General features: G+C 35.6%; 1 protein-coding gene across 5 annotated transcripts in view; it reads right to left on the bottom strand.

The window, feature by feature from the left end:
* Positions 1 to 25,196, bottom strand: part of ppp1r12a (protein phosphatase 1, regulatory subunit 12A) — a 79,625-nt gene that overhangs the window by 40,048 nt on the left and 14,381 nt on the right. For all 5 annotated transcript variants that reach the window (XM_051107556.1, XM_051107559.1, XM_051107557.1 and 2 more), the window contains exons 2-3: positions 7,745 to 7,875; positions 3,204 to 3,322 (exon numbers count right to left, since the gene is read on the bottom strand). In XM_051107556.1, the coding sequence (XP_050963513.1) occupies positions 3,204 to 3,322; positions 7,745 to 7,875 (250 nt within the window). The remainder of the gene's footprint in view (positions 1 to 3,203; positions 3,323 to 7,744; positions 7,876 to 25,196) is intronic.

Here is a 25,196-nt window from a genome sequence, read left to right as displayed (position 1 = left end):
GTTCTTGATATTTACATGAGACATTACTCAACAAAAACACATTCTGCAAGTGTCGGCACTAAAAATAAACTCCTCAGTTTGAAGTATGAATTATTCCTTTCTACCCTTCTGAAATGGCCGGATTTGAAATTGGGACTCTTCATGACACTCCTTAACATGCTTCATTTTTGTATATAATCAAGGAGCAAGACCGGTCAAGTAAGAATGCCCATTTGTCAGTGGATGTGAAGTAACTGCACCTCAAAAACTGAGCTTAACCTTCCTAAATACTGCATTGCTAAATATATTTTTAATGATGTGCCTGAGTAAATTAAAGATTAAAGAGATAGTTCACCTAAAAATTTAAATGACCTCATCATTTACTCACCCTCAAGCCATCTTAGGTGTATATGTCTGTCTTCTTTCAGATGAATACAATCAGACTTATATTAAAACATTCCCGTGCTCTTCCAAGATTTATAATGGCAGTGAATGGTGGTCGAGATTTTGAAGCCAAAAAAAAGCGTCGTCTGTCCGTCCATCCGTCCATCCATCCATCCATCCATCCATCCATCTCTCACTGTCATTACAAAGCTTGAAAGAGCCAGGATATTTTTTAATATAACCTGATTGTATTCGTCTAAAAGAAGAAAGTCATATACACCTAGGATGGCTTAAGTGTGAGTTTTTCACATCTTTTATTGAAAGATAAAGCAGTGCTGAGCATTTTATCCTTGGAGGCAACACAGAACAATACATTTATTTTTAATTTTACAATGTGTTTGTAATAAAAGTCCAGTGTTTAACACTATTAAGCCACCAAGCGTATCGCTGTTTGAGTGTTGCTAATAAAATTTCCGGATCAGAAATATTTGTTTGAGTTCAATATATTTTATTAGTTTGTTACCGTTGCCATTATTAACTTTTCACACAATGTCTAGACTAGGGGTCTCCAACCCAGCTCCTGGAGAGCTACCGCCCTGCAGACTACAGTTCCAACAATGCCCAACACAACCGTCTGTAATTGCCAAGTAGCCCTGTGAACACCCTGGCTGCATCTGAAAACTGTAAAATGCTGCCTTAGGAGTACACCTTTCAAGGCACGTTCGAATCCAATGTTAGCTTCAGTTCCTGCCTACCTTTGATGGCAGCATAGATTCATCATTCGTTAACACAATCCTGTGCATTCCTTATTCCATGATGTTTGATCAAAAAAATAAAGATGGCATATGAAAGTTGCATTTGGTGGTCAGTTTGTGTGTAAATGTATATTTCTGACCAACTTTTTGCACTTTTTGTTATTTCTAGTGAGAAATCAGTAATATAGTAATTAAATATTTGCTTAGTTATCACCAAAGCTCATTCTATTTTGTTGCAGATCATTAAGCATGTCCAAAAATTTTGTGAGGTGCCTTCGTATGCAAACGCTGCCTGCAAAGTCATTGCCAGATAAGGCAGCGAGGCAACAAGTCAGCTCCCTTTTCAGATGCAGCCCGATTAGCTGGTTCAGGTGTGTTTGATTGGGGCTAGAACTGAAATCTTCAGGACAGCAGCTGTATAGAAGCAGAATAGGAGACCCCTGGTCTAGATAGTGGTTTACTGCTATCATCTTTTAAGAAATTTGTCAACAGTAATATGTGACCCTGGACCACAAAACCAGTCTTAAGTCTCTGGGGTTTATTTGTAGCAACAGTCAAAAATACATTGTATGGGTCAAAATTATTGATTTTTCTTTTATGGCAAAAATCATTAGGAAATTAAGTAAAGATCATGTTCCATGAAGATATTTTGTAAAATTCCTACTGTAAATGTATGAAAACTTAATTTTTGATTAGTCATATACATTGTTAAGAACATTATTTGAAGAACTTTAAAGGCAATTTTCTCAATATTTTGATTTTTTTGCACCCTCAGATTCCTGATATTTAAATAGTTGTATCTCTGCCAAATATTGTCCTATTGTCCAAACCATACATCAGTGGAAAGTTTATTTATTCAGCTTTCACATGACGTAGAAATCTCAATTTTGAAAAAAATGACCCTTATGACTGGTTTTGTGATCCAGGGTCACAATTTTATACACAAACATTTGTTTATGTTGCTGTTGTTTGCAAATGATTACGTTGGTTTTTTTTTTTTCAATATATGGTTCACAGTGCTCAAGAAACATAATGCAAAAATCTAATAAATCACACCAGTAATACCACGTTAATTAAAAGATCAAGCCAATTTAGTTAATTCTTCAAAAATTTGTCAGAACCAGTAGACGCATGTAGCAGGATTGTGCAGTCGCTCTCTCACGCTCTCCTCAACAAAAGAAGAAAAAAAAATGCCAAACATCATTCTTAAAAAAAAATAAACATCCATATAAATAATCCATTTATTAAAGTTTCTCTTCATTATGGTCAGAACAGTTGCATCACCCTGACATTCCCACCAGCTAGAACCTCTTGAATTATCTGGCTAGATCCTGTTTAGAGATTTCTATAAAAGCAAGTGGAAATGCTACGACTCCATCACCAGCCAATCTCACTTCCTTTCCTAAGACAGCGCAGACTCTGTACTATCCGCCGCTGATACATTTTGGTGAGGAAGGAGCCGCACACCACCTCAGGCTGTTAACGCATGTCTGAGCAGGGCCTTTCGGTAGCAGCAGAGCTCCGTTTCATCATCAAGAATGGCAAAGGCCAAAAATAGAAAAACCATTTCATCTATTTTGGCATCATTATAATAGGCGTCATGTTAAATGTATCATGTTTCGTCATTATGTAAGAGACCAAACTACAGTCAGTCGCACCGACTTGCCTAAATGCCTAAATCCTTTATGACTTTGCACACGCATGATATACCTCGGACATCAAGTACCCAGCCGGGTCAAAAGGCAAGTTAAGAGTGGACACAGGAGAAAGAGTGCTGTGTGTTACGCTACTGGTTGAGCACGGCTCTAATATTAATTCTGAGTCAGTGCACCCGTTGGAGTCCTGCCAAGACTTGCAGCCTCGACTCGAGCGCACGGCAGCTGGGAAAGTTTAACGTGATGCGCTTATCACCCTTGGCTATCCGTGCAAGGTGATTAATTTGAAAAACTCTGACTCAAAATTGTCAGAAAGCAAAGAAGTGACGTGGACGTGACACTAAGCCTCGTACACCCTTGCCAAGTCATTGTCATGAAGGATGAAGTTTGGAGTGCCTGCGCAATGTGTGTCAAGGAGAGGCGGCAGTACCTTGCCGGTTGATCTCGTTTTGCAGAAGCTCTTCCATAGCTTCCTCCTCAGCGATATCCAGTGGCGTTTCTCCCTCGCTGTTTACTACACCGACGTTCGCACCTTGACTGATAAGATACCTGCAAAGACACAAGATGTTTAGTACAATCATCCAAACTCTGGAATTTTTAAAAGAATGAAGTAGCAATGAAACCTCGACAGTTCAAGTGGTGATTTGCATCTTAATCAAAATTCAGTGAAGTGGTCCTCCACTTCTGTTACTGGTTAACTGTGGATTCATGTCTCCGCCTTGAGAGTTACGAAGGAGTGGCTGTCGCTTGTCTGAAAGAGTGTTTCAGCATTGACCTTGGCATGATCAACACGTCGCCCTCAATAACCCCTCTGCTCATGTATCAGATTCAAGAACCGCAGCTCTAGGAAACAATTCTGCACAGACCTGCCCTTACTACAGTCTGGATCACAAACACAAAGCAGCTCAACTAGTAGTTTCTTACAATAAATCAAACGCTGTTGCAAAACTCCGCTTGGCTGCAAGTATAGGATCTGGGAGAGTTTTCGAAAAGCAAGTCGTCTTTCTTTTGGCAATGGCAATGCTTCGCTGAGATTATTTAAGAGGCACGACTTATGTCAAACACAAACATGCAGGGCGGTCAGTATTGTACTGAGAACGTGCTTAATTACTAGACAGGTGCGAAACTACAAATGTTCTACTCAACTCATCTCCTCACCCTAACCCATCCTTCATTTATATAGCATCTTAAGGTGTGGACACATTAATGCAAATTTTCTTGGGCGATACCCAGTTCTTTTGAAAAACACACGATGATAGGAAATTCCCTCACAGATTTAACAATAGGTTCAAGTTGGTCAGGCAGATTTGCCAGAGTGACCAACAGAAAGCTGCTTAGTTTAAAAGTGACTTCAGAGTGAGCTGTGCTACAGTACAACGTACAATGGTCATTTTTTGCATGTGAAATTTCATGTTTGTGAGGCCTTGGAGGAAAAATAAGCTATTTTAAGATAGTTTTCAACAAGAAAATTTGGAAAGCCTTTATTTACATGTGGTCCATCAGGTTAAATTTGTATATCTGTGTCATTACGCTCTCATTACTCTGTTTTACCATTTTGTACACAATTCCTATTTCAGGTTTTGGAAATGTTAGTCCTATCAACAGACACGAAACAGGTCAGAGTACTCGCAATATTCAGGACAAAAGCAAGCTTGTTCCGTTTTACTGTTTGCCCTATTTAAAGTCAGCTGATATTTTCTCCAGAGTGCTGCGTTCCCTATACAGATATCTCAAGCCTCCAATATAGCTCAAACATGAAATTCAATATTAAAAACGCCCACTGCATATAGAAGACAATGACAACAAAGCAAGTCTGAACTCCAATTAAAGTAGTTCACTTTCAGAATGATTCTCACCCCTGTGTCATCCAAGATGTTTACTTTAAGTCTTAAGGAGAAATTAAGATTTTTGAGGAAAACAAAAACTGGTTAAAGGTTTCAATGCAGCTTCAAAAGGCTCTACACAATCCCAGCCGAGGAATAAGGGTCTTATCTAGCAAAACGGTTGGTCATTTTGTACGAAAAACACTAATTTATATACTTTTTACCACAAATTCTTGTCTTGCACTAGCTCGATCTCACGCGTGATGTAGACGGAAGTACCAGTCCAGTGTTTACAAAGCGAAAGTGCAAAGAAAGTCAAACGGACTTTACAAAAAAAATATAAAAAAACATTGGAGGAGAAACATTGAGTTTTTCACCCAACCTTACCTTTTTGAACCTAGGTACACAGACGAAGAACTAACCACGTGTGACCTTTCCAACATGATTACATGATGCGTGAAGTCGCAGACGCGCATTTTATTATTATTATTATTTTTTAATGACCAATCGTTTCACTAGATATTCCTCGTCTGGGACAGTGGAGAGCTCGGTGAAAGTGCAATTTGGACCTTAAACCTGTTGGCTCCCACTGAAGTCTATTATGTAGAAAAATCCTGAAATTATTTTTTCAAAAACCGTAATTTCTTTGCGACTGAAGAAACTAAGACTTGAACATCTTGGATGACATTGGGGTGAGTAAATTGTCAGGAAATTTTTATTCTGGAAGTGAATTTCTTCTTTAAGAATTGTCCTTGACAACAGTTATCATGATTGAGACTAGTCACACTATTACACACGCAATCGGCAACAAGCTAGGTGGAAAAAACCCCACAGATTCAAAATGCATTAGGAAGAACTACTAATTATAAATCACAATTCACTCAATGCTAAAAAGTATAGATAAAAATAACAATTTTCCATGTTTTTTTTATTTATTGTGCATTTGCTTAGCAATATGCTAACGTCAACATCAATTCTCTTATGTGCACTCTTATTTGTGTGGCCCACGGAGGTGCTGTCTAGATAAAGTGTTCCAAATCCATCACTTTTAAGGTTCCATGACGGTCAGGATGCTGCCTTAGAAGGCTGCTGTGTATATAGGTAGCAGGCAGGTTATGAAACACAGCTTTAAACAGCCAAGTTCATCATCAATTCATAGAAGAGGATATGTTTATCAATTCTTAGCACATGAAGAACGAGTCATTAATGAATAGAACTTGATTCCCTTCAAGCTAAGTGTCACAGCGTTAAATCATATGCACTACAGCTATGATTTCAGCACAGGTTAGGTGCTAATCCATCACTATGGTGTAGCGTGAAAACAGAGGTCAGTTGGGGTTCGAAGCCTGGCTGACCTCTCAACCAGGTTACACATAGCTGGCAAAATACCCTATCAACAGGTCAACTGCGAAGGAAAGAAAAAAACTAGATGTATAACAAAGCCTTCAAATATTTTCTATTACAGGCTTTGGCTTAACTTTTAAATCCACTTGTCATGCTGTCACTAGTTTATTCGATTTGTCTAATAACACTGTCCAGTAGTGTATACAAACAATCGTTTAAAGGTTTGGGGTCAGTTCGATTTTTTAATAATGTTTTTATAGAAACTCTCTTCTGCCATCCAGGGCTGCAATATTGTGAAAAAATATTAAAAGAAGCATATTTAAAAATTGTATTTACTCCTGTGATGGTAAATCTGAGTGTCATGTTATTCTTCAGAAACCATTCTATTATAATTTGGTGGTGAAGAAATATTTCTTATTACTATCAATGTAGAAAATAGCTATGCTGTTTAATATTTTTTGTGAAAACCACAATTCATTTTATATGTCTTTAATGTCACTTTTGATAAATTTAATGCATACTTGCTAAATAAAAGCTTTTTTTTTAATTTCTGAACAGTATGCATAAGACAACTTGGTGTTATTTAAACGGACTCATTTGTTTTACTATGGCTTGTATCTAAGATAGCACTTTATGTATCCAAATACAGGCAATTCATTGATATCACACCGTTTGCTTAAATTGACAATTGACAGCTGTAAAATGACATTTATAACTCATATTTTTTTTTATAGTTTTCATTTTTTAATATTTAAAGTCTAGGTCTAGGATAAAGGTTAAAAAAAAAAAAAAACAACAACAAAAAAACTATGCATTAAGAGCAATAGAAAAGTAACAAAAGTACATGATTTTTTTTCTTGGTGTCAACCAATTAAAAAAAAAAAAATACTAATTAATCACACATTTTTTTCTGAAATTAAGTGCGATTAATCACAATTAATCCCACCTAACATTAAAAGTTATTAAATATACTTTCATACTGCAATATTTTCACATTCAATCTTTAAATGAATGCAAAAACAACATAAAGACAATATATATTTTAATATTTGTTAAAGGGGTAATCAGATGCCCATTTTCCACAAGTTGATATGATTCTTTAGGGTCTTAATGAAAAGTCTATAAGATACTTTGGTTAAAAATTCTCAATGGTTTAGTAAAACACCCTTTTTACCTTCATAATCAGCTCTGCAAAAATCATCCTGTTCTGGTTGAGGCTGCTTTAAATGTTAATGAGCTCTGCTCGCCCCGCCCCTCTCTTCTCTCCGTGGAGTGACGAGCCTGTTTACTTTAGCTGCATTTAGCCCCGTTTAGCTGCTAAACTTGCTAACTAGCATGTTATTAGGAATGGTGATTGAAGAGATTAATAAAAAACCCTTATACTTACTTCTGCTGTAGGTGAAGCTGGATCACCAATGATTTGCGCGAACATAGACACATTTACATAGATCGAGGGGCGCATTCCCTTGACAAACAAACTTAATCCACTGCATCTTCAGCGGCTCAGATGTCAGGAGTAAATGAAGACCACTATGTTCATTATTACACCTACAACACAACGCCTCAATCGCTCAATCGAAGATATTCTTGTCTAACTTACATCCATTCTCCAGCATCTAAACAATGGAGGTCGGACTGTTACAGCTGATCTGAGGTAAGATGCTCATAGACTTTAAAACAAATATGCGGTAACGCGCTAATTTTGACAGCACTACTTTTAATAATAAAAATCAAACCCGGGCACATAAAACTGCCTGAAGATGAAAAACACTTATATTTTCTGTGCTAGGGAAGTCGGACTTACTCCGCGATGTCGAGGTATCCACAGGAAGCGGCAGCGTGAAGGGGAATCCAGCCTTCATTGTCAGGCTGGTTAATGCAGGCTCCATGCTCCACCAGGAAGGTCACCATGTCCACATTATCGTCTATGCAGGCCTGCAAAAAAAAAGAAAGCAGTTTATATCTAAGAAAGACTCTTAGCATCTTTTAGCATCTCTCATAGTAAACCTATTCAAATTATTGACCCTTTTCAAGTTAGCAGTTAACAAAACGGTTTCATAAACTCAAATGTGAGCTTCAGGGCCAAACATTAATCTACAGTGGGAACCTATTCTTCTAAACAAAGACACATTATATCATCAGGTAACCAAAATCCCTTGAGGGAAATATGGAGGTCTGTAATTAAAGCATGTCACCACTCGATGAGACAAAAGAGCTTAATAGAGACTAGCGTTGTCACTACACTGACAATATATATACACAACAGTTCAAACGATTGAGGTCAGCAAGAGTTTAAGAAACAAATGCTTTCATACAGCGAATTAATCAAAAGTGACAATATCATTTCATTTTTGGATTGAATAAATGAAGCCTTGTTGACAGAAAAATACTTCAAACTTCAAATATTTTCCTTTATTTTAACAGTCAGCAAAGACAATTTTTGGTCATGGCGATCACGCTAACGGTCTAATTATCTTATATTTTGAGAGGGGCTTTTAGCGCCCGTTGTCATACTCAAACACCTCACAGGCTAAACTCCACAACCTTGACTAGCGTCCAAGCTCGGTTCTCCATGTGCTCCCCTCTTGAACAGCTGCCCGTAAAATCTCCTGGTCTTACGGCTCGTTGCCATGACAATACCATAGACAAAGGGGGAAACACACAAGCCAGCCTTACGTTCAGGGCACACGACTATCTGGTTGAAATCCTTGCCCAAATTTGGGCTGTTTACAGTACTGCAGTACAAACGTGTGGGCCTCTTTGCTCTTATCAGGGCCTTGTCAAACTAGAGGTAGAGGAAACCAGGACTGTCCAAACAGCTAGCTTAAAGGATTTCGAACACCTTTTACAGGTTCAACGTGGCGGTTATTGTACACAGGCTTCACCGTGAACAAAACTGACAACTATTTTTAATTCAATATTGGAGTGTTTACCATAAATTTTATCCATACACAATTTTTTTTTAAACGTATGTGCTAACAAAGTTATATTAAAAATATAATATAAAAATATATTAACTTCTCCCACCCACAAAAAACGACACCTCTCTTTGCGTCGGGACGATAATCATTCCTCTCTAGATACACTTTCACTTTGATGCATGTCAGAATACCAACTTTAAATTAGCAAAATAAATGAGACGAGAGACGTGTGAGAATATTAACAAAAATTACTTTAAAAATAGTGTTTCAACCGCAGAATGACGGAAAGGGGTTGTAAACAATGCCAGGTAATGTCATATTTACATCAGGAAATGACCATAAACTCGTTAGTGAGCTAGAAAAATTAACTCTAGAGAGGATATTTGCTAAATACACACTTTTGAAAAGTAAGATTTTTAAGGTTTTTTTTTTTTAATTATCTTCTGCTAAAAAAATGCTAAAAATTCTACAAAAATTCTAAACATTCTAAAAATTCTCTTCTCTTATTTGATTCGAAATACAGCAGACAGAGTAATATTGTGGCATATTTTTAATATTTACAATAACTGCTTTCTATTTGAATATATTTGAATAGAAAGATCCAAAGAGTGGAGTTTATCTAAAATCAAAAGATTTGTAATATTATAAACTATACCAATCAAAAGCTTGAAATCAGCATACTTATAGAAATTAATAATTTTATTTAGCAAGGATGCTTTAAATTGATTAAAAGTGATGATAAAGACATTTATTCTACTCAACATAATAATAAATGTTTTATGAGCAGCAAATCAGAATATTAGAATGATTTCTGAAGGATCATGTGACTGAAGTAATGACGATAAAAATTCAGCTTTGAAATAAATTACATTTCAAAACATATTCAAATAGAAAACAGTTATTTTAAATAGTAAAAATATTACAATTTTACAGTTTTTGCTCTACTTTGGATCAAATGAATGCGGGCTTGGTGAACAGAAGAGACTTCTTTAAAAAACATTAAAAATCATACTGTTCAAAAACTTTTGACTGGTATTGTATGCACCATATAATATATTGATTAAAATTTTTTTTAATTTTTTTTTAAGAAATTAATACTTTTATTCACCAAGGATGTATTAAGTTAATATTTAAAAGTTTATTAAAAGTTAATAATAAATAATTTACACTGTTATAAAATATTTATATTTTGAATAAACACTGTACTTTTTAAACTTGTTATTCATGAAAGAATCCTAAAAAAAAAAAATAAAAATAATTCACAGGTTCCAAAAAACATTTGGCAGCACAACTGTTGATATTATCCAACATTGATCATTCTAATAATAAATCCGCATATTAGAATGATTTCTGAAGGATCATGTGACACTTAAGACTGGAGTAACAGCTGATAAAAATTCAGCTTTTCATCACAGGAATAAATTCTATTTTAAAGTATGTTAAAATAAAAAACATTATTTTATATTGTAAAAACATTTTGCAATATTACTGTTTTTTTTTCTATATTTTTAATCAAATAAATGCAGCCTTGATGAGCATAAGAGACTTCTTTAAAGACTATTACAAGTCTTACTGACCCCAAACTTTTGAACGGTAGTGTATATTGTTCTTTAATATTTAATTTATGTTTGATTAAATCCGTCAGATTTTTTATGACAGCCACCATTTAAATGTTTATATTTATAAAAAAAAAAAATAAAAAAAAAAAAACTTTTTTTGTTTTCTTTATACACAAATCAGACCCTCAATATTATAGTAAAGTATTGCCAGCTGATTCATGCATATTTTACAAAATTAGTTGAGAGATTTGTTTTTCTTTGAGAAAATTTGCCATGTACTATACCTGATCTGTTTTTAAAATTATTGACATTAAATGTGGAATCAAATTGAATTGTGAAATTTCTGTCAATGCCCAGCTGTACTAGTTTGAGAGGTTATTTTTTTAAATAAATAAAAACAACAAACTCAGAGTCATGTTTTTGTTTTTATCCAGAACTGCTCTGACCAATTCATTCAGACGAATTTTTCAAACGATTCCAGACCAATTTGAGAGTTTTTTTTAAATGGATCATTAAGACCAACCAGCAAAATAACCATAAAAGAAATACACATCATTGTATTTTAATTGCCATTACGGGTAATTAACTTCAAAAAGTGAGACAAAACAAACGTGGCCCATTTGCTCATGTCCAACGCAGTCCCCTTAAGGCAAGCAAGCATTCCTTCTGCCCTCAAAACACACCATGTTTATTATAAGCCTAACCCAGCAGTTCCCACAGCCCAACAATGGCAATCCCTTAATGGCTGTAATTGTTCAGGCCTGACAGGTGTGAGAGGCCGTGACCACATCAGGGAATGTAGAGCTGGACTTTGAGCTATAAGACAAACGAAATTACTCTCCAAAGAGAAAAAGGACTCTAAACTAATTCCGTAAAGTGCTTCTGAGTGCCATGTTGGAGTCCCTGAGCACTTGTGCGTAGGGTAGGAAAAAAGCGCCACTGTAGATTCCTTTAAGAACATGTACAGGGTAGCTTTCGCCGTGTAATGAAGACAGATTTGGTATGTGGGCGTCAAATTGATCCAGACAGACGTGAGGTCTGTTTTTTATTTGATGGTGCGGCTACACATTCAAGAGACATTTGGGAGCTAATCTGACTATTAATGTTAGTAATAATAGCAAGGATTACGGCCAAATCCCACATCACTTGTGGTCGCGGACAGGCACGTACAGAGACCACAGACGTGCATGGACTTAATAGCGAACAAGTTGTCACGTCTCCATTCAGAGCTGGAGAGAAGCACTGATTAGGACCAGACATGGGATTCACAAGAGATGTCCAACAGAAAGCTATAGATTGAACGTACTTCTAGCATATATTACGCATTGCTACACTATACACAGCACCTTTTTAACCTGAAAATCTGAAATTTCCCTACCACCACCTAACTTTATATAACGATGCTCGTCTCAACACCTCGAATTCCTCAGCTGACAGCCGTGCTGCCAATAGCAAACAAGAAATCTGCAGAAATACCGAGATGAGTGACGTTCAATTGAACCCAAAGGGATTCCTGTCTGAAATGTCAACAATAGACCACTTAAGCTGCTCTTAAGGAACAAGTGGTGAACTTCAATACACAAAAGCACCACAAATACATCCAAACAGCTGCTGATCTGCCTTGTAACCAAAAATGTCAGCACCATGCTGTGTAGGATCTGGTCTGTGACACACTGCTAAAAATAGAGGGTTTCAGACGTGCACAAGCCCAGTCTCGGTTTGACTCTTACAGCCGATGCCATGATGATAGATATCAGTAGTTCAGTTTTGACGATACCGCATCTCGCTTCTCACAGACAGACCTGTGCATGCAGAATTCAATCCGCAGTTAAGTGAAAACAGCCTTGGCTGCCAATAGAGAATTTATATACTGCTGAGGAGGAGTTTAATTAGAGGCAGGATCGGTGTACAAAACGCCTACCTTTAGTGGACTTTGATTGGATCGAGACCACAGTAAAGACCCAAGAAAGGACACTAAAGACGGACACACTTTCATTTTTGAACAAGAGCAGACGCTTAATACTAGACGCAAATCAACAAGGTTGCAGGCTTACAGAAAGAGACACATTTTCCCTCTAACCTTCACTCAGCAAAGGTTAACGTTAAAAAAAAAAACAAAAACAAAAACTGAGCTGGGCCATAGAGCTTGAAACAAGTCAATATTTCTTAATATTTAAGTATTTTCTCTAAAATACTTTAAAAGAGTAACTTATTTTTCAATCAGAGAAGCCATCATTCAAAAAAAGAACCATTGCTGCAAAGTCAATTCACAACGTTTCATTTAGTTAAACTGTTTTAAACAACGTCACAATTACACAATGTTATTTGCTAGATGAACAACAAAGAATTCGATTAAACTATTTACATACATCACTAGTAATATTAACCAGCATACTAAATCATTTTAAAGCAAATAATCATTAAATGAACATGATAAATGTCAATTAACAGACATATAATTTAGGTTTATACTTAAGTCATGTATCAACAACGATCATCACACATACATACAAGCTCAGCAAATACAGTAAAGGCAAAATTAACTGTACTTGCTTGATGTGCAAGAACAAAAAAGCTCAAATATGACACTGGACCACAAAACCAGTCATAAGGGACAATTTTTGGAAATTGAGATTTATACATTATCTGAAAGATGAATAAATAAGCTTTCCATTGATGTATGGTTTGTTAGAATAGAACAACATTTGGTCGAGATAAAACTATTTAAAAATCTTGAATCTGAGGGTGCCAAAAAATAAATAAATAAATAAAAATAAAAAAAAAAAAAAAATATTGAGAAAATCACCTTTAAAGTTGTCCAAATGAAGTTCTTAGCAATGCATATTACTAGTCAAGTAATTAAGTTTTGATATATTTACAGTAGGAAATTCACAAAATATCTTCATGGAGCATGGTCTTTATTAAATATCCTAATGATTTTTGGCATAAAAGAAAAATCGATCATTTTGACACATACAATGCATTTTTGGCGTCTTGTTTTGTGGTCCAGGGTCACAAAATGTGTTTCTTGTGCATCGACCAAGCTTGGCTGAGCTGCCTTTTATCATATTTGATGTGCTCCATGTATGTGTGTTGATCAGTGTTTATAAATAAATAAGACCACAAAAAAAATATTTGTTTTTAGATACGTTTTTTAAAAGCATTTTGGTGGAATAAACTTTGGAAAAATGGAGGCATAGAACTCTCTCAGGCTCAAATATTTTTCCTTGTTTCTCGAAGACAAGCAAAAGTCTTTTGGGTTTGGAACAACATGAGTAACTATTGACACTTCATTTTTAGTGAACTATCCTTTTAAATCTAGAGAAGCTTTTAAAAATAATAAATTTTAACACGCAATATTCACCATACTAGTCAATTATTACACTGTCAACAAAAAAATAAATAAAGCCTCAACATCGCTTCCTCTTTTGCATAATGACTGTAATAATAAAAGTGGAAGTGGGCAATAATAGGGATATGTGGACAATATAATCTAGTCTAAAGGTCTACAAAAGCTATACTGTTTTTCAGAAAATGCAGTTAGCAAATCTGACCCAGGACGTAAGGGAACTTCCCATCGTTAAGAGAAGAGACACTATGCACTCACTTCCCATAAGGCAGTCTTTACATGGATTCATAAACTTTGCAAGCATATTAGAAGGTTTTCAACCAATACAGAGAGTGCACTTAAAACCGACACAAAGTTTAACCCCTATATAATTACATGTGACCCTGGACCAAGTAGCACGGGTATATTCGTAACAATAGCCAAAAATACACTGTATGGGTCATAATGATCGATTTTTCTTTTATGCCAAAAATCATTAGGATATTCAGTACAGATCATGTTTTATGAATATATTTTGTAATTTTCCAACCGTAAATATATCAAAACTTAATTTTTGATTAGTAATATGCATTGCTAAAAACTTCATTTGGACAACTTTAAAGGCGGTTTTCTAAATATTTAGATTTTTTTTTGCATTCTCAGATTCCAGATATTCAAAAAGTTGTATCTTGTCCATCCTAACAAACCATACATCAATGGAAAGCTTATTTCTTCAGCTTTCAGATAAATCTCACTTTCAAAAAAAACAAAAAGACATACAAAAATCAGCAAGACATGTGATTGTGAGGCTGGCTGCTGAAGTGCCACATTACCAAAAGGGCACAAAAAAAAAAAAGGAAGTGATGCTTCAGAGTAGCACCCTAATGAAACCTGATTCTACACAGCCCGCCAACATCTACAAGACCAACCACATCTCATGTCAGTAAGTTAAAAGTGAAGTGTGTAATATGCAGAGACAGCTAAAAGTAAACCATTAGTAGGATGATTTCCCAGAAGGGTTTAAACACCATGACGCTATCAAAACATCGTTCTGTTTGTTTGAGCATCATGACAAGCCTGACGCAGATAAAGTTCAAGGCAGGACCAACGGACGGCAATGAAAGTTCTTGGAACACATGTCTGAAAAATAATAATAAATCTGAATACATTATTTTTGTGATTCTATGAGGTGACAATGAAATAAGATAAAAAGAAAAACCAATAAATTCAGAATAAAATACTAGATAATAAACTGTTGCACAATAAAAACAATGAAAAAAGCAGAATAAATGAATAAAACAAAACAACAAATACAATAAACTGTTTCAATACTGTTTAGTTACAAAAAAATAAATAATAATAATAATAATAATAATAATAATAATATATATATATATATATATATATATATATATATATATATATATATATATATATATATATATATATATATATATATATATATATAAAACCACATTTGTGATCGTTTGAAGACGCATTTAAACTGCATTTTGGAAGTTTTAAATCGGGGTACCATATTAGTCCATTATATGGAGAAAAATGCTGTAAATGTTTTCCTCAAAAAACTATTTCTTTACTACTAAAGAAAGACAGACATGAACATCTTGGATGACAAGGGGGTGAGTACATTATATGTGAATCTTTGTTTTGGAAGTGGCCTTCTCCTTTAAAAAGTGGACATGGGATGATGATGATAGGGCCCTCACAAAACCCCAATAAACATGTCACATAAGAAAACCCATTCAGACACAGAGAAAGAGAAGATGGGTCACGACCCCCACTATTCCTCAAGCACACCATTCAATTTGCACAAGACAAACAGCGCTGATTACAGCACGTTATCTATAGATTAACTTCATAAAGGCACAATAAAGGTTAAATATGGCTTAGATTACATCTGAAACAATACGGTGCCCATCTTATGCGCCAGCCTAATCCTAAAACAACACGGCGAGAGTTTCATCTACACTGGGAGAGAGAGGCAAATCCGCAGATCTGAAACATACGACTGACGTGCATGCGGAGGTGAAGCCCTGCTTGTCTCCATGGAAATGGAGCTCAGAATAAAAAAAAAAAAAAAAAAAAAAAAAAAAAAAAAAAAAAAACAAAAAGAGACAAGAGTTTGGTCCGTTGGCCCTTTGTATCTAACATAAATAAATAAAAGACGGGGAATTCATTTAAAACACACCAGGGTTGTTCCAGCAGCCCCTGGAGACGGACTCTGCTGAGGGGGAGATGAAAAGAAAGTCTTACAGCTGAGGGCCGGAGGGGGTCCGACTTCTTTTGGAACTGTGGCGGCTGTGTTTTTGAGCTCTTCACTTTGGCTTAACCAGCGCGATTCTCATGGCCCTTTATGGTCAAACTCTGAACACATGATTACGGACCCCTGAACATGGGGTAAAAGTCTATATGGACCAGCTGATGATGTCTCTCCATAATAGGTTAAAACCAAGAGGAAAACCCTCTGCCGCTGTCAAACAATGACTGTCAAACTGTAAAAATATATATTTAGGGTGAATCTCACAAAATCATGTTCCGACAAAAAAAAACAGCAACAAACAAACAAATATAATATTTTACCATTAAAGTTATTTAAATACATTAAAAAAAAGAAATTGCTTTTATGTCAGTAAAGCACCAAACCCTAATTAAAATATATATATATATATATATATATATATATATATATATATATATATATATATATATATATATATATATATATATATATATATATATATATATATATAAATAAAAACTATTTATTTATTATTTATTTTAGATTTTAATAAATGTATTATTATTAATAATACACATAAATGTGTATTTACACATATGTAATAATACATGTTACTTTTATACATTAATAAATATTGTATAAAACATTTTACATTTTATAATTGGGTGTCATAATTAAAAATGTCTAAAAAATACAAATAAACATACAATATACACAAAATTAGCCTATTTTAATTATGTAATATTATTATTACTGCACACAATTGTGTGTGAAGCTCATATTGCAACACTATATAAAAAGAAATATAATATTTTACAATTAAGGTTATTTAAATACAAAAAAAAATTGCTTTCAAGTCAGGAAAACAACCCTTAATTTAAAAAAAATCAGAAATAAATAAATAAATAAATAAATAAATAAATAAATGAATGCAAAATTATTTGTTTGTTTATTTTAGATTTTTATAAGTGTATTATTATTATATTATTATTCATTGTTTTTTTCATGTAATAGAACTAGTAACTTTACTTATATGGTTATGCAAATGTATTTGTATGCTAATGAAAAACTATTTATTTATTTATTTCAGATTTTATTATTATTATAATTATTATTATTATTACTACTACTATTACTATTTAATGTAGTAATAGAACTAGTAACTTATACATATTGAATTAAGTATAAAACATTTTGCATTTTATAACGGGGGGTGTCAAGTAAAAATCTAAAAAAATTTAAACTTTTTAAAAAATATAAACAAACAAAAACAGTATATGCAAAATTGAGTATTTTAATTATGTAATATTATTATTACTACACATAATTGTGTGTGAAGCTCATATTTTAACCCTATATAAAAAGAAACCCTATATAAAAAGATATTTTACCATTAAAGATTATTCAAATACATAAAAAAAAAAAATGAAATTGCTTTCATGTCAGTAAAACACCAAACCTTAATTGAAATCAGAAATAATATTTTTAATGTATTTTTGAAGTAATAATTGAGCTAGTAACTCTTATACATACATTAAAAAAAAAAAAAAAAAAAAAATGTATAAAAACATTTTGCATTTTATATTTGGGTGTAATAATTAAAAATAAAAATAAAAACATTTATAATATTAAAAAACATACAATATACACAAAAATAGTACGCATTTAACAATTAGTATTTAATTATCTACTATTATTATTACTGCACATAATTATGTCTAATTTTATATGCAACTATAAATAAAGATCTACAATATAATAAAATTATCTCAACTGGACATTTTTGAAAAGGTTAATAGTTTACTACCATATCAATTAACCAAATTAAGTCATGAGCAGGTAACAAAATGCTATGAACATTCAGAGTGAGAAGCCTACGTCATCTATAATCACGTCACAACTACAGTTAACTCTATATCAACCATTTCAAGACAAACCATGTCCCTTGCTTGCAGTTCAGAAAAAGGACACTGGGCTTTTTCCATACTTTAAAAGGAACTGTGACTTCAAACCACCACAGCAAAGAGAAGCACAACCTCCTCCGTGTGTGTGTGTGTGTGTGTGTGTGTGTGTGTGAAGCAGCAGCGAGCCTATGAGTGATTATCTCCCAAGCCATCACGTGAAGCGTTTGGATCTAACTATAGCAGCACTTCACTTCAAGGGGAGAAGACACTTGAAGCCCCCTCCCATCTCACTTCCTCTGGTAGCCCCTGTAGACTCTCAGATGAGGGAGGAAAAAAAAAAAAAAAAAAAAAAAATTCAGGACGCTTTCACAATCCTGCAGTTCTCTTCCACAATTCCTCCTTCGACAAACAACAAAGTAAACATATATTAAAAGGGCATGTACGATGGAAAACAAACACTTGATGTACCATGTAGACATGTTTACTCTTTAACAACACAAAAGTCTCTCACCAGTCTACCCGGGCCATTTATAGAAACCCAGTTGTTTTGTCAACAATGAAAAGTTCTTCTTTCTTCTGCTTAACACAAAACAATTTATTCTGAAGAACGCTGGTGACCAAAGAGTTGATGGAAGCCGTATTTTTTCCATACTACAGAACCAAACAGCAGGTCTATCCAAAGTAGCAAATTTGCAGAAAACTGGAATATCGCATAAAATATTTGCGAATAAGCACTGTTTCCAGAGTCAAAGAGAACAAAATCGTCACTTCCTGATAAACTGGCAATAACTGTCACTAAGAAAAGTAGGAGATGCTGCTGAAAAAAAAAAAAAAAAAAAAAAAAATCATATATAATAAATAAAAAAAATAAAAACTTGCGCCTCAGAATGAGGAGACAAAATTCAAAACAGTCGTGTAAGACAGTTCTGGGAAGAAATTATATGGAAAAACTTTGATGACAGATTTTAAGAATGACCATAACATTTCAGGTCCTGTGCTAAAAGATCGGTCCACTGGTTAGTCGGGTTTTACCGTCCCATAGAGCAAAGCCACATGATTGTTTTGATGCGAATCGAGGAATTTATTCAGCAAACGCATTTCCAACTCCCATTATTTGCATCAACTCTTTTTCGCACAAGTCAAAAACCACTTCGCTTTTTCTTTCTTTTCTTTTTTTTTTTCCAACTTCACTTGTTTCTGATGCAATACTTCAAAATGTGCATAAAAACAGGATGATGGAAACATAACTAATGGCTATCATCAACTGTTTTATTGCTATCATTCTTCAAAATATCTTTTTTTTAAACAGCACAAACACAGTAGTTTTGGAAGAAGTGAACAGTGAATGATGACAATTTTAATTTTTAGTTTAAGATTATTCATTATATGATACAGTCGAACCAAAAATTATTCAGACACCAGATATAATTTTTGATATTGTTTTTACTAGTATATGTAGGGCACTATAGTTGATTTATGTAAGTGAGGATAGCAAAATAAAGTAACCCGTGACATATTATACCCAAAAATTCTTCATACAGAAGATTGCCAGTAAAATTAATAAAAATTTGGAACCTGACAATGTTTTGTTACATACCTTTCTATCAAGGTTTTCTGACATAATCGAGATGAATTTAACTCTTTTTTTCTGATGTAGAGTTCTTGTTTATTACCATTTTCTAAAAAAACATTCACATTTACATTTATTTATTTAGCAGACGTGTTTATCCAAAGCGAATAAACTGTAATGTGAGAAATGTTGAAAGTGTTTGAATAAATTTTGGTTTGACTAAGTTTTCATGGCCAGTCTTATGCCTTTTACAATTAGCAGACAATATCTAAGGTCACAAAAGTGCTTCAAACTTAATTTTTAACTTAAATTTGAATAAATTTGACAATGAAATCCATATCACTACCAATGAGCTGTTTTTTTTTTTTTTTTTTTTTTTAACTGTGCACATCAGTCAGTGACACAACTTATGCACATTTATTTGTTGCATATAGAAGCAAAAAAACTTCCAAATTTAAAGGGGTCATCGGATACCAATTTTCCACAAGTTGATATGATTCTTTAGGGTCTTAATGAAAAGTCTATAACATACTTTGGTTAAAAATTCTCAATGGTTGTGTAAAACAACACCCTTTTTAACTTATCTAAATGTGCTCTGCAAAAATCAACCCATTCTGATGGATTGCTCCTTTAAAAGCAAATGAGCTGTGCTCGCCCCGCCCCTCTCTGGGTGAGCTGTGCTCTGAGAGATTGTTTACTTTAGTCATGAAACTTACGAAACGTTATTAGGAAAGGTGATTGCAGAGATTCATAAAAAAAACCCTTATACTCACTTCTGCTGTAAGTGAAGCTGGATCACGAATGATTAGCACGAACAGACGCATTTATGTAGATCGGGAGGTGCATTCCCTTCACAAACAAATGTAATCCACTGCATCTTCAGCGGCTCAGATGTCGGGAGTAAATTACGACCACTACGTTCATTATTACATCCAGCAACACAACACCTCAATCGCTCAAACAGAGATATTCTTGTCTAACTTACATCCCTGCTCTGGCATCAAAATAATGGAGGTCGGACTGTTACAGCTAATTTAGGATGTCTGAGGTAAGACGCTCATGTCAATCAACTACTGTGGCAGTGGCCTCTGTCAGTGTGATGTTTAATTAAAAACCACTGCAAAACCACAGATTTTTATCATTATAGGGCTGATGTGTACATACACTGCCAACAAACATTAACGTTCAAACAACATGCAAAAGTGAACTTTGCATCCGATGACCCCTTTAATAAAGCTTGTGTGCAATTTATATTAAAGGCTTTGAAGTAGGCTGAGCCTTACAGTTGCAATCTCAAAGCACTCAAGCTAAACGCTCTTGAGAGGTGTTTTCCACAGTTCATAACTTACATTGTACTATTATATTCTTATCAGTAACTGTTACAAACATTTTAAAGTCAGGAAGAGCTGTGCAACAGCTACTGTTCACAAGACCTAGAGATTCTGCTTAAACTTCAACATTTAGAATGAGCACGTGTCAACCAAATAAAGCACAATAGAGAAAACTGCCAAATTTCCCACTGTATGAGTTACTATTGCAAAGCTTTCGTCTTTTTTTTTTTTTAAAGTAAACTTTTTTTACCATCTCATACAAAGTGTTAAAATAAATTATAGGTTAAAATTCCTCATACAGTTTATAATTTTTGCCAAGGCACGTGAACTGAAAAGGTGTGTGCAGCAGCTGGCAAAGTGATGAAGCCCAGAAGCCAGAGATGATGTGTGAGCCAACTGTCCTTGGCATTCTCCTGTTTAAGTGGCCAACTATGTATCATTCAAAGTCAGATCGAGTGCGTGCACTAACTCCAGTCCTTTGATTCTGCTAACAAGTAAGGAACCCCTCAAATAGGTCATGGAATAAACTAGACTTCGCAATGGGTTAAGTCACCTGTAACTTTAGGGATTGTAAACTCACACAGGAAAATCCTGTAGTAATGTCATAAAAACCACTTTTATGATATATTTGTTGGTTGGCAGTCCTTGGTCATTAAATGCTTTTGTTAAAAAAGAGCAAGTTGGAGACTGTTCAAAATAGCTTATTTTGTGTTTAATGGAAGAAGGAAAAAGACTCTTTACTATTAAGTCTCAACAAGAAAAGTAAAACCATAAAAGCACAGCCAATACTGCCTACTGAAAAATTTGCTTTGCACAAAACTTTGGACATTTAGTCGGGCAAGACAATGATATGATTATATAATGACTATCAAGAGATATGATAATTCACAGAGGCCAAGGCCTCTGGTCCTTAAGCAGAGCATGACATAATTTGCTTTGCAAGTTTCTTTACAAACAGCAAAAAAGCCTCAGCTGGTTGCTATGATAGCTTTCGACTTTAAAACAAACATGTCTGCAAAGCATATGCAAACTTTCTTTTCATGGCTTCTCGCATCTTCAAGCATGATGTTCTGGCTATAGCCATCACTAAACTCATTATCTAGTCCTAAATGTTTATTACCGAGTGGAACACATGATAATCTCTGAGCATCTGTCATGAAAACCCAAACACAGTCCATCAATGGGGTGGTTCAAAACGTTAAATATCACGTGCGACCAAATAAAAACCATAATGCGGCCTTTTTTTATGAGCCAGCACTAGCTCACGCAATAACAAAAGATAGGGAATACAGTCTAAGGTCAGATAACGTGCATGTTTTCTTTAAAGGGAAATCCAATTCACTCCCTTATAAAGCAACGCCCGCAATGACACTGCGCTCCCGGACGTTCCCGCCGACCCGCTCCCGTCTCGCTTTCTCCCGCAGCAGAGGCCACCTAGCGAGGCTGCAGCAGGGCCCGGCTCTATCATACCACTGGAGAAATTCCCAGATAAGTAACACACCACAGCTCTGAGCCCCGAGCCAGCAAGAGCCCCGCCTCCTCTAGCTACATCATCAACGCACCAGCACACAGCCACTTCCACAAAAGGAATTCCTTCTTGCGGTGTGTGCGTGTGTAGAAAGAGAAAGCAGCACACAGAGACAGAAAGAGCGCGCATGTGCGACAAACAAAGAGAAGGACTCTAAATTCAAAATTCAGTATCTATTTAATTGTGGAATAGAATTTTCTTCTATTTTAATATTATATTTGAATTCATCTAACACTAACTTGAAGGGATAGCTATAGTTTACACTACTAATTCTGAAATACTACCAATGTTAAATGTTGATTCAACCTGAAATAGATTAAAAAAAGAAAAGAGACTTTTCTTCAAAAGATCTTAAAATAGCAGTTATCCATGTTTCAAACAGTGGACTATAACACTGTGTGTAATAGTTTATCAGTATCTGAAATGACCGTATCTTAATATTTGTGCATTAGCACAAATATGCATAAAACTATCTATAAAGATATATACAACCCTAACCCTAAACATAAAACAACGATTGACCATTTAAATCATTTTCTCACAAAAGTGAACAGAACCAGGGAATTTTGGAGTGAAGTATGACGCATGCATATGCTTCACATATTTCACCCAGAGATGTGCAAGACGGCGAAAGAGGACCCAAAAAAAAAAAAAAAAACAGCTACTGCTCTACTGCAGGAGGCCATAGAGAGGGTTACAGCTGGACTTGAAAGAGAGAGAAAGAGAGAAAGAGAGAGAGAGAGACAGAGAGACAGAGAGAAAGAGCAAAAGCCTTACTTTGCCTCACCAGCCACTGACGACCATATATGGCCCTGGGATTCCCATGGAAAAAGAGACGGCAGGGTAGAGGTAGAGGGAAAATAAGGAAGAGATTGTAAGTATACGTTGCACTTCGGCTTACACCCAGCAGCCAAAACAATACCGGCCGGCAAGAGCCAAGTTTGCTTCTGCGCGCTGTGGCCATAGAGGGGGATGCTGGTTGGTATTAGGTCTAAAGCGCCAGGGTAAACAGTACAGTTGTATAATGCTGTAACCACTTGGTGCCTGTCCTGGCATTTAGACTTGGGCCATAAAAATGCAGAGCATTTGCAACAGTGCCGTTTCTCATTCACACACTAGCTTAAACAAAGCCTTTGACGTAGACTGAAGGGTATAATTCATTTGGGTACAGAAGGGACAGCGTCCTCGTATTCCTTTCCCATGCTCAAGTACCAGCACAAAGGTACAAAGGTACAAAAGTTCTCAATTCTGAACTCTAGTTTTGAAGGTGGGGAAATTTGCAGGTGCCCGCAATTGCTGAAGGTTGTCAAGTAACCACATGGCTGTCTGTCTTGATTCCTCCATAAACTCTGAACCCAGTCGTGGGCTAATGGTTAGACTGCCAGACTTGTAACCCAAAGGTTCGGTTTCAAGACTCTGTACCAACAGGGACTGTAGGTGGGAGTGAATGTACCACAACTAAGGTGAGACCCTTGAGCAAGACAATGAATCTTCAACTGCTCCCCGGGCGCAGCAGCACCATACTTGGCCACTTTCCAACTCTATCAGGCGGTAGATCACGTGATCTAAAAATGAATGTCACCTCAACTCTCGACATTCATGTGCAAGAACTGTACCTTAGGCGTACAACAGCTTGACACCTCAAAGGTACACCACTGGTAACCCCTAAAGTCGGGGTTCTCAACTCTGGTCCTCAAAGTCCACTTTTAAGCAGAGTTTAGCTCTAACCCTAATCAAACACATCTGAAAAAGCTAACCAAGGTCTTCCGGATTACTAGAAAGTTACTGGCAGGTGTGTTTGATCAAGGTTGGAGCTAAAAGTGCAGAAGAGTGACTCCCGAAGACCAGAGACCAGAGAACAACAAAAGGGTACTACCCCAGGGACATGTTAAAAGTAAAGCTTCAAGACTTATTTCTTGAAGAATTAACAAGTTAACTTTTGTCGTAAGAGTGCAGGAGCACTCCATCAATCCATATCTATTATTCACAGGAAGCACAGATCAGCAATGAAGGCTCCAGGGTGGCCTTGACATACTTATGCCATTTATTTGGATGTGCACTGTTAAGGATCCGGTCAAGTTTGAGGGTTTGCAGCAGTGTCAGCGCCTATGATCTGTCATGCTCCAGGGAGCTGCTTAATTACACATCTCTGAAAGACGAGGGATAGGAGATGCTGACGGGCCAGCTGACTGTGTGGCTTCATCTACAGACGGAGCAACGACAGGACATAGATCACCGGGAGGAAGAAGGCCATGAAAGAGAGAAAGTGAGCAAGAGAAAGGGCATTTTTAATGTTTTGTGGTGATTCAAGTGGGAAAGTGTGTAAACATTGGGAAGGACACAGAAGTTCTGGGAGAGTAGATGAATGTGTTTTGCATGCACTATTGAGTATGTATAGGGTATATTTTGAAGGGGGTGCTGAAAGATCTAGGTCAGCTTGAAACCAAGACTTAACTGGATTTCTGAAAGAACTGGGCCCACCTACTTGGGAACCTCATTGGTCAATGGATGCCTACATCAGCCCCAGTTAATGTCTTTAACTTTTCCAGACAAATAGTCACCTTTGGAAACTCTTCCATTTTCCTCCACGTTAGGGGTGTCAAATTCTATAGGGTTTAGCTTTAACCCTTGGTAAACGCAACTGAATCAAGCAACCTGATCTAATGACAAAAATGTACCTGAGGGAACTTTTTTGCGAGACATAAAACATGTATCAATAAGTACACATCACTGCAGCTTCCAACAGAAATGCCCACCCCCACAACAGATGAATGTATGGTATGTTTATGACGATGGTTTTGCACATTTCGCCACAGTTCTAACTTGAAATGTCCATTAAGTGGAGCATTAATGCT

The sequence above is a fragment of the Labeo rohita genome, chromosome 4 (assembly GCF_022985175.1).
Source record: "Labeo rohita strain BAU-BD-2019 chromosome 4, IGBB_LRoh.1.0, whole genome shotgun sequence".
NCBI classification, from domain to species: domain Eukaryota; kingdom Metazoa; phylum Chordata; class Actinopteri; order Cypriniformes; family Cyprinidae; genus Labeo; species Labeo rohita.
This window is presented reverse-complemented; position numbering and strand designations above follow the sequence as displayed.